Source organism: Ranitomeya imitator, chromosome 1, assembly GCF_032444005.1.
Source record: "Ranitomeya imitator isolate aRanImi1 chromosome 1, aRanImi1.pri, whole genome shotgun sequence".
Classification (NCBI taxonomy): Eukaryota; Metazoa; Chordata; class Amphibia; order Anura; family Dendrobatidae; genus Ranitomeya; species Ranitomeya imitator.
This window is the reverse complement of record NC_091282.1, coordinates 115,638,700-115,649,660: the sequence shown is the minus strand read 5'-3', so window position 1 is coordinate 115,649,660 and position 10,961 is coordinate 115,638,700. Positions and strand designations below refer to the sequence as shown.

Genomic DNA, 10,961 nt, shown 5'->3' with positions numbered 1-10,961 from the left:
CACTGCAATGGTTCTCAGTGTATGAGCTCTTGATGATGTCATAGGTTCGGCCATCTATTCCGCTTTCCAGGAGTTTCAGAAACAGGCCGGGGTGCCACACTGAGTCAAAGGCCTTCTTGAAGTCCACGAAGCATGCAACTATTTGCCTTCTTTTTCCTGTGGATGTGGGTCTTGAGGCATGTTAGTGGCTACATTTTGTTAATAAAATTGCACTAAATTATGGTCTGCAACCATCTTTCTTTCATGTTCACACTCCGTGATATGCAGTTTGCAGGCTGATCTAAATTTCCTATTTTTCTGTTGTGGGAGAATCTCTCCCAGTAATATAGGCTGGATATTGAGCTGTGTGTAAGGCTGGTTTCACACTTGCGTTTGGCTGGTCTACGTATGGCTGCGTACATCCTCTGTTAAGCTCCACCTACTTCTGCATGCATCCTGCGTACCTTTAACATTAGGTACGCAAGGACGTGCGTTGCATGCGGATGTGTCATCATGCGGTGTTTTGACATGCCCGCCAACCGCACGGGAACGCAAAGAGTTGCATCCAAAGTGTTGCTGTTTTCATTAGCTGTATATTTGCCCAGCTTCTACTGTACCTTGCACTTCCACTTGACCTGCTTTCCTCCAAATCTGTAGTTTCGCCTCCTCTCTATGCTGCAATCTCTAACATCGAGAGAAGGGTGAGGAACATAATGAGAGCTGTTGTAAATGAACAGTCGCTCTAATGGACACTTAACATTTTTCATGTCACTGAGCAGCCACAAAATGGTAGAGCATTTTTAATAAAGACTATTTTGAAAATTTCTTACCTTTACACTGAGGAAGCAAAGAAAAAAAAAACATAGCCCTTAAATATATGGTGTGTGCAATTCTTTGTTGTTTTGGTGATCTATGTTAATGAACTTTAAACTAATTTCATCCAGTAAATCAACCCTGAACATACAATGCAGTAATAACCCTCTGTATCTACTATCTTACATATTGATTTCCATTTCTGATCATTATCTGCTCTGCAACTTCAGGGCAGATATATCTAAACTTCGACTCAGTACCCACTACTGTTGATGATCATTTGCAAAACTGTTTTTCATAAGCATATTACTGCTGCGAAAGAAAATTTGTCCTATTAATTGGCTTATAGGTTACACTTAATGGTTTGTGATCTTTAACCCCTTCACGACCTTGGATGCATTCATACTTTCAGTTTGGCAAATACTTACTGACTTTGAACACAGGAAGCTGTGCACATGCGATCACCGCCATGTGTTCAGCTGACACCTGGCACTTAGGTTCCAGGAGCGGTGCCCACTCCTGGCATTTCAACCCTCTAAATGCTGCGATTGATATTGGCAAATTCCACACCGTCGGGTGAAGCCCAGCCACTCGTGGATGGCAGACTGGCACCTGAGAGAAGAGGCCCAGGATCTGCAGTAGCACCCAAGGCTCGGTGAACAACATGGTCCTCAGTCACGAAAAACATGCCCTTCTGGGCGAAAAGAGGCAACCACAATAATCCTTGCCCTGTCTGTTAGGCAACAGAGCTAATGAAGGGAAGGCATAAGCTAGCTCAGTTCCACCTGATCAGAAAGGCATCCACCGCCAGTGGCTGTTCCCTGGGGTTAAGAACACAGAACTGCTTCACCTGATTCTTTTGATGGGGAAGAGGTCTATGTCTGGATGACCCCACCTCCGTACAATCTGCTCAACGATGGAAACCTTTAGTACCCACTCTCCCTGCCTGAGTAGGTTGAGGCTCAAAAAGTCTGCTTTGAGGTTTTCTTTTCCTCTTATGTGAAGAACAGTCAGTAAGTTTAGACCTGGCCGGAGTATCTCCAGACCAGCATTTCCGCCACGATGCTCTCCGGACAGGCCGCAGCTTTTGCTGCCAACCTGACAAGAGTCCGCTGAGACATCTGATAAGAACGCTACGGCACCCTGTATAATTGGACTCCAGAATAGTCTCTCTAGAAGTTCTCTCCTTCAGTTGAGTCTCTAGTGTGTCCAGCCAGACCATCATAGACCTGGCTGTACATGTAGCCACTACCGCTGGCCTTAGAGCTCCTGCCGACATCTCCCAGGTGCCCTTAAGGAAGGTATCTGCCTTCTTATCCAGTGGGCCATTTAAAGTCCCCATGTCCTCAAAGGGCAAAGAGGATTTTTTTAATGCCTTGGTTGCTGCCACTTCAAGTTTCGGGGCCTTATCCCAAAATTCGGCACTGGGTCGTCAAAAGGATACCTCCTTTTAAAAGCTGGGGGAAAAGGAACCTTTCCTCTCTCTCTCCTCTGCTACGGTCTGCATGACTGACAGTCTTTGCAAGTCCCCCTTGCCGGACTCTTGTCTAAAGTGCACACTCCTTATGTCTTGATTTCACAGCACACTTCTTTCCCTGGCAGGAATCAGGAGAAAATAAGGGGAAGACTACATCAAGTGAACTTTCACAATGATCTTTTACCAGTGCGAATCAATAAAAAGGTACTGGATCACAAGGGGGATGCATCTCAGCCGAAGGATCTTCCCTTGAGGCTGCTGAAACATCACTCTGCTGGAGCTTCTCCGACTAGACCTCCCCGCAGAATACAGACCCTCACACGGCCACTTCCCGCAGTGTCACGGGGTCATCACCAGGATGCTCTAGGCTTCTCACAGAGCTGCTGTACAGGATGCTCCTGTTCCTGCTGCTTGCACGAATCCATCCTTTAGAAAAGGATCAAGGCCCGGAAGCAAGGTGGTCTGTTCAGGTACCATTTTAAACTGCTGGGCACACCCCCATCCGGTACCCCCAGATATCTGGGTCAGCAGGTCTCTCCTGGCTTTCGGTGCCATTTTTCTGGAGATCTTCTCCACGAAGCTTGTCAGCCATGCCTCCTGGATGTGATGTGGTCTCCAGGTGCCCCCCCTCCCGCAGGTACAGAATATGTGACCGGCCCCAGACAGACACCAGCCCCTGGCCACCCACACCGCCCCACTGACCTCAACACATCACCAGGAACCGTTCTGGCCGCATCACACCAGATGTGTCCCTAGGCATGTCATCGGGGCCCACCAGATGCCCCAGAGAGCGCCACGCACCAGACACCGCCCGGCACGCTCCAGGGGCATACTTACCAATCTTCCAGCGCCGACCATCCCGAGCAGGCACTTTTACCCAGATACCGCTCCACCTGCTCTGCTCACTATAGTGCGGTCCCCCCTTGACCCACTGTGGCGCTTCTAGGAACCCCGCTGTCTGAACCGAGCATCTGGGTCAGAGAACCAAACGAATCTTCTATCTTCTTCACCGGTATGTCTGTAAGAGGTTTACCCATCAAGGACAGGAAACCAACTGATGCGTGGGACAGGTGTCGCCCTTTTGTGTCTGTAGATTTCCTGTCCTTGAAGGGCAGATCACTCTAGTGGTGCTGACGTGGATACCAAATAAAACTATACTTTTTCATAATAGCGATGAACAAAGTGGACTAAAACATGATAAAACCAGAATGTAAATAAAGATGGTGATGCTGAAAAAGGTCATCTGGTTCCGCAAAAAACAAGCTGCCATACAGCTCCATCAGTGGAAAAGTAAAAGTTATAGCTCTCAGAATAAAGTGATGCAAAAATTATTTTTCTATAAATTTGTTTTTATTGTGTAAAAGCGCCAAAGAACAACAAAAAATATATAACTAAGGTATCGCTGTAATAGTACTGACCCAAAGAATAAAAACTGCCTTATCAATTTTACCCCAAGCGGAAAGTAATTAAAACAATTCCTGAATTAGTGGTTTTTGTACATTCTGCGTCTCAAAATTTGGAATAGAAAAGCGATCAAAAAATGTCATGTGTCCGAAAATTGTACCAATAAAAATGTCAACTTGTCCAGCAAAAAATAAGCTGTCACATGATTCTTGGGTGAAATCTCAAAAAATTATACATTTTTAAAAATATGCTTATGCAAAAACTAGTTTGCTGTAATCGCACCAACTCAAAGAATGGAAAGTTATCATATCACTTATACCGCACGAGAAACTGCATAAGAAAAAAATAAAATCAATTCTTCACCTGCTGTTTATTAGTTCATTCTGCCTCTTAAAGATTGCAGTAAGGCTTGGCGCACACTTATCCTGTACTCTGGGCTGAGCGCTTACACCGGGGTTTCCATATAAATCTCTGAAATATTTGATTCAGACAGAACCCCCGGCAGAAGATTCCCTATAATGAGGTGGATGGAGGCACTGTGGACGCTGTGTGGCCTATGATCCAGAGGTGTCCATCTTTTTAGGCGTGCAAAAAAGCATGCTTCCCCACAGTTTTCTTCACTTCTGAAAAGAAGGACAATGCTGATCAGAGGCCAGATAGAGTCCAGAGTAATTATGCTGCCTCACTACAGTAAATTGATCTCTCGGGAATTGCATCTGAATCACGTCATTTGGAGATTTAGATGGAAACCCCAAAGTAAGTGCTCAGCATATAGCACAGGATAAATGTGATCCCAAACATTATGTAAAATGTTCTCAATAAATGATTCAACTCAATCCACAAAAGAAGCAAGTCCACACTCGGGTCCATCATCTATTAATTTAAATATGGGGGCTTCCACAAAGGCTCTGGAAAAGCGTATGGCTTCTGGCCCCCCCGAAAGGAATCTAGCAAATTCTGCATTCCCAAATCCAAATACTCTCCTCCCTTCTGAGCCCCAGAGTGTGTCTAAACCACATTTAGCAGCAGTCATCCATCTGGCTCTTCGGTAGTAATGAGAGCCCCCTAATTTACAGGTGCATGTCTCCAGAAGCATGAGCTGGGCATAATGTACAACCACTGCTGCTTGTTTCTGCAAAGCAGCCATAGAGTCAAAATCATCACTACACCTGAAGACAAATTCCCAAAGGGGTATAATTTCCAAAATGGGGTCACTTGGGGGGGGGGAGCTTAAACAACATTGTAGCTGTAAAAATGTAATTATTCTTTCTTCACCACTCAATGGTATACATTTCTGTGAGGCACATGTGGTGTCAACATGCTCACCTCATTGAGAAGGTGTAGTTTGTAACATGAGGTCCATGACCATGTCACATTGGCAACGCGGCATCCTCAAACCATTACAGCAACATCTGAACTCCAATATGGCTTCTTACGTTCTGAGCTTTGCACTATGCCTAAAAAGTAGTATTCCCCAACATATAGGGCATTGGTATACTCAGGAGAAATTGCACAACAAATTGTATTGTGCAATTGCTCCTGTTACCTTTGAGGAAAAAAAGGGGCTAAAAGAACATTTTGGGGGGCAAAATAGGATATCCTGAATTAATGGGTAGACAGGATCCTGCTGTAATTAAAACCGCCACAGGCTGGAGTGCTTGGTCAGAGTTTTAAATTGCAGCAGGATTCTACCTACCCAAAAATTCAGGCTTTAGCCTAAGCAAGGTGTTCACACTAGATAGGTTCCAAGCAAAACTGGAGATCACCTTGTTGTTGGCTGCTGGGCATGCATGAATTGCACAGATTATGTGCTAAGAAACTCCATTTTTTCTTATTATCTAGAGCAGTAATGCTATCCATATTTTATATTTACATGCTTTAGCAGTACAGAATGCAACTCTATTTTTTTGTCATGCATAGAAATAGCTACTATGGTGATGGCTACGTTGTTGACGTATAGTCAGCGTTGCAGCCAATACCTGAGCACTCAACTCTGGCAGAGCCACTGAGCTCAGATATTGAGTGCAACAATGCCGACTTGACATCAACGAGGCAGACAATAATAGACACTGGTAGAGGCATTATTCTTGATTGGGGAAAGCCATTTCTCCACTACATAAGCCCCTGGTAACACGTCAGCACCTCTAACGCCCATCCCATGCAGTGCTCATCACAGGAGCTTGCTTCATTACAAAGCCCTTACTGCAGGAAATCAAAGCATTGGCATTTCCCAGACTACTCAATTTCACCCCACCATCTACTTAACATTAAACTACTCCAGTACTGAAATTAACTTTTTGGACCCCATCATTAAGCTGCAGAACAATGAAACAGAGACATCCCTGTATCAAAAGCCAATCAACTCTCCAACATACCTTAAATGGGACAGTTTCCATCCAAACCACAAACTAATGTCTACAGCCAAGCCACCAGATAAAATGGTATAATGTTCCAACCCCATGGCTAGGGATGAACACCTTGGTCGCCTTAGAAAGACCTTTAGAATCAGGGCTACCATCCAAGAACAATTCAAAACCAAATTACAAGAGCAACTAGAACAGTGTTTCTCAACTCCAGTCCTCAAGACCCACCAACAGGCCATGTTTTCAGGATTTCCATAGGTGATGGAGTTAATGCTGAAGCAGGTGATGAAATTATCACCTGTGAAATACTAAGAGATCCTGAAAACTTGACCTGTTGGTGGGTCTTGAGGACTGGAGTTGAGAAACACTGAACTAGAATATCAAGGAATCACCTGCTACATTACAAAGGCAAAGAAGAAAATAACCGGGTGCCTCTAGTAGTCACCTACAATCCAACTCTGGAGGTGCTAAGGGGAGCTGCACGTAAATTACAACCTCTACTACAAAAAGATGCCCGCTTACAATCCATTTTCCAAGACCCCCCACTACTGTGTTTTAGGCAGCCCCCAAATCTAAGAAGCATCATTGTCAGAAGCTCCCTGTCCTCTCCAACAGCTGCAGGTACCTTTCCTTGCAACCAGAAAAAAAAAAAAAAGTAAAACCTGTCCATTTATAATGACCACGGACACGATAAAGATCCCCAACTCACATCAGGATTAGATCCCAGGTACTTTCAGCTGCATCACTTCTAATGTGGTGTACCTAATTATATGTACTAAATATCCAACTGGGGTCTGTATGTGGGGGAGACAGGGCAAAAACTGAGGACAAGGATGAATTCTCACCAACACACAAGAGAAAAAAAAAAAAATTGGATCTACCTGTGGCAAAACATTTTTGTATCCCAGATCACAGCCCCATGGACATGAAATTACTTGTATTAAAAAGGTAACTTCAATTCTCAGAGAGACAGAAGAGTCTGGGAATACAAACTCATGACAACCTTTGACACTCTCAATGCAGGAATTAATGTGTCACATGGATTTATGCCTTTTTATATCAATTAAGGAATTTGCTTCTCAGACCTTGTGGGGGCATCACAACACAGAACCAGACCCCAATCAGAATAAAATATTCACACTCCTTATCTATGAACGGTTATAATATTTATGGACACAACTGTTTATCACTCTCTTGTATTGGTAGTTCTGCTTCACTTCACCTGCCATAACTGACATTATTTCTGTGTTGTGCATAAATACGTGATTCTTCAGAATTGCTATTAGGCTGCCGTCACACTATCAGTATTTGGTCAGAATTCTACATCAATACGGTATTTGTAAGCCAAAACCAGGAGTGGAACAATTAGAGGAAAAGTATAACAGAAACATATGCACAACTTCTGTATTTATCACCCACTTCTGGTTTTGGCTTACAAATACTGATGTAAAATACTGACCAAATACTGCAAGTGTGACGGCAGCCTTAGTCTATGCCTGATGAAGAGACCAGTGTAGTCTCGAAAGCTTGCAATTTGTTACCATCTTTTCAGTTAGCCATTAAAAAGGTATCAACCACTGAGGACTCAATTCTAAATATTTTTCCCGACTACTCAGTAATTACACTGCGACGTATCTGTATAAGAGAAAGCAATTTATTTTGTACATCCTTGACGTTACACATCTGGAATCTTGTCCTTTTATTGTCAGGCCACAGAAATGCATTCAGATTTCCCAATGTTCAAGCAGGACAGTGGAATGGTATCAAGGCATAAAAAATGGAGGCGGGAGAGAGCTCAGGCATCTAGTTTCACGGAGTCCAGCATGGCACGAGCATCCTTGTATTCCTCTGTCTCTTCTAAGTCTTTTTCATTCTCCTAAACAAAAGAAAGACGATTACTTCAAGCATGGACGATGGGCCACACTGCCCTGATATTCTGACCCTATGACTGGGGGACAGGTGACAATGCCGATACAATGACTTGGGCATCTACAGGAGGCTTCTATGGTAGAAATATCCCAAAACAATCAATAATGGTATCAATAAGAACTACAACTCAGAGCTCAAAAGACAAGTCCTCATACAGCTCCTTCAGTGGAAAAATAAACTGGTCTGTTAATGGGAGTCACAAGACGTGAAAATTCTGGATTTGTTTTAATTACTAAAAAACCATTATATATCACACACAAATGCGGGAGAAATAAGTATTGAACAAGTCCCCAATTTTCTACGAAAAGGTGCTATTGACATGAAACTATCACCAGATGTCTGTAACAATCCATTCAACCCACAATGGCAAAGACATCAAACCATAGCGGTCTATAAATTATGTATAATACAAAATCACACAGGGAAAAGGTATTGAAAACTATTAACAAAATGTAATACTTTGTACAAAAGCCTTTGTTAGTGATGACAGCTTCAAGATGCCTCCGGTATGGAGAAACTAGTCGCATGCATTGCTCAGGTGTGATTGTGGCCCATTCTTCCATACACTCTTCTCATTCGGACGGTTGCCTGGGCTCCTTCTATGAACTCTGAGCTTTAGCTCAGTCCATACATTTCCTGTTGGATTCAAGTCAGGTGATTGGCTGGGCCATTCTATAAGCTTTATTTTCTTTTTCTGATTGAAAGTTTCCTTGGATGTTGGGAATCATTGTCTTGTTGAAATGACCATCCTCATTTCATCTTCATCATCCCGGGAGATAGCAGCAGCAGATTTTTTATAGAGAATGTCTCGATACATTTGTCCTTTCATCCTTTCTTCAATTATATGAATTTTGCCAGTGGCGTATGCTGAAAAACAGCCCCACACCATGATATTCTCATCGCCAAACTTCACTGTTGGTATGGTGTTTTTCGAGAGATATGAAGTGTCTTTTGGCCTCCAAACATGATGTGTATTATTGAATTCAAAGAGTTCAATGTTGGTCTCATCTGACCAGACTATTCTGCCAGTATTTCACAAGCTTGTCTAAATGTTGTTGAGCAAACTTTAAAACGCACTTGAAAAACTCTCATGCTGAATAAAAAGTATGTTCATGGCGAGTATGCATACAGGCCATAAAGGCTGAGAGCATTACGGTACTTATTTTCTTTGAAACAATTGTCCCTGCTGATTCAACAGCTTTCTGTAGCTTTCCACAAGTGGTCCTTGGCTCTTAGACAACTCTTCTGATAATTCCTTTCACTCTTAGGTCTGAAATCTTGGGAGGAGTAACTGGTTGGGGCTAGTTTCAGTTGAAATTATGTTCTTTCCACTTCTGGATTATGGCCCCTACAGTGCTCTATGAAATCTTCAGAAGTTTAGAAAGTCTTCTGTAACCAATGCCATTAGTATGTTTTGCAACAATAAGGTTGCAAAGGTCTTGAGACAACTCACTGGTTTTACCAATCGTGAGATATTTCTTGTGTGGCACCTTGGTAATGAGACACCTTATTAAAAATATCAGTTGGTTCAACTAATTTCCTGTAATAAGTGGCAAAATTGCTAACAGATTACACCTGGTGTCATGAATTTCCGTGGCTTTTTGTAACTTTTTCTTCAGGTATTCAATACTTTTTTCCCCACTTTCATTTCTCATTAGAAACACAATTTAAACATCTATGGATTGATTTCTTTGCCTGTGGGGATTGGATGGTGAAAATTTCTTGTCAGTAACACCTGTACAGATATCTTTACTTAGAAAAATGGTGATCTCTCTCTGCAAATGAAGTCTACTGTGTTAAGTCTGAATGAAGCATAGAGGCTACGTTCACATATGCGTTGTGCGGTGCTGCGTCGGCGATGCAACGCACACAAACGCAGCTTTTTGTGACGCATGAGTTCATTTTTGCATGATTTTTGGAGCAGAAAAAACTGCATCATGCAGCGTCCTCTGCGCCCTGACGCTTGCGCCAAAATGACGCATGCGTCACAAAACGCAAGACAACGCATGTCCATGCGCCCCCCCCCCCCCCATGTTAAATATAGGGGCGCATGACGCATGCGTCGCCGTGGCTGCGCCCGACGCAGCACCGCACAACGCTAATGTGAACGTAGCCATATTAAGCTTATTTAAAATCTGTGTAAACTCCTAATAAGACCTAGAGCCAAGAAAATAATGGGATCACCTGATATAATGCGGGAACAGGTTTCTACAGTACATCACGCTACGGTTTATATGCATGTATAAACGTAAAACTAGAATTGATAAAATGAACTCATTTGCTTTATTGTCTTTGAAAAATGCAAACCTATACACAAAAATACTTACCAAGACCTGTGTCAGGTCTGTGTGTGCGGCTTCTAGCCTGCGGTGACAATCTGGGATCATCATGCGAGATTCCTGGAGAATTTCAGCCTGAAACGCAAAAAGTAAAGACCTGACATTCCAACTAACAAAATGGGAGTCAAGTTTATTTTTAAATCATATGAATACACTATTATGACTGTAAGCTTGGCTAACTAGATGTAAAATTACTAATTTTCATACATCCTTGTGCCCAGGCCAGTTATTTTATACCCGTGTCCAACGACCGTGATGTCAAAGTTGTGAGCATGACTGGCATCCATAGGAGGATCAGAAGACTCTATACGTAAAGTCTTATCTGGCTCAAAACACAACTAATGTGGCAAATGATGTGATGGATATCTTGAAATCTGTATCATCATTTTAGTACTAGAATCAGTTACATGAGGAAATGTATCATTGCATTTGCAAGCACTTTTAGGATGCGGGATAAATCGCATCGTACAGGCCCACCACTTTTTGAATGTGTCTAGAAAAGTGGACCATGTCAACAAGGACGGAGGGGGTCCGATAGAGCTCTAACACTTAAGGTTTTCAAGGTTATGGATGGATACCTTGAACATGGAAAAATTATTTTTACATACATTAATCATTGCCATTCGTTAATTAAATTACATTACGTTTCAGACTGCA

At 42.8% G+C, this 10,961-nt stretch overlaps 1 protein-coding gene across 1 annotated transcript in view; it reads right to left on the bottom strand.

Moving 5' to 3' along the window:
- Positions 1-7,670: 7,670 nt before the first annotated feature.
- The window catches only part of TBCA (tubulin folding cofactor A), a 70,379-nt gene continuing 67,088 nt past the window's right edge, over positions 7,671-10,961 (bottom strand). Inside the window, exons 3-4 of the mRNA XM_069749961.1 lie at positions 10,293-10,379; positions 7,671-7,912 (exon numbers count right to left, since the gene is read on the bottom strand). Coding sequence (XP_069606062.1) covers positions 7,832-7,912; positions 10,293-10,379 — 168 coding nt within the window. The 3' untranslated portion in view covers positions 7,671-7,831. The remainder of the gene's footprint in view (positions 7,913-10,292; positions 10,380-10,961) is intronic.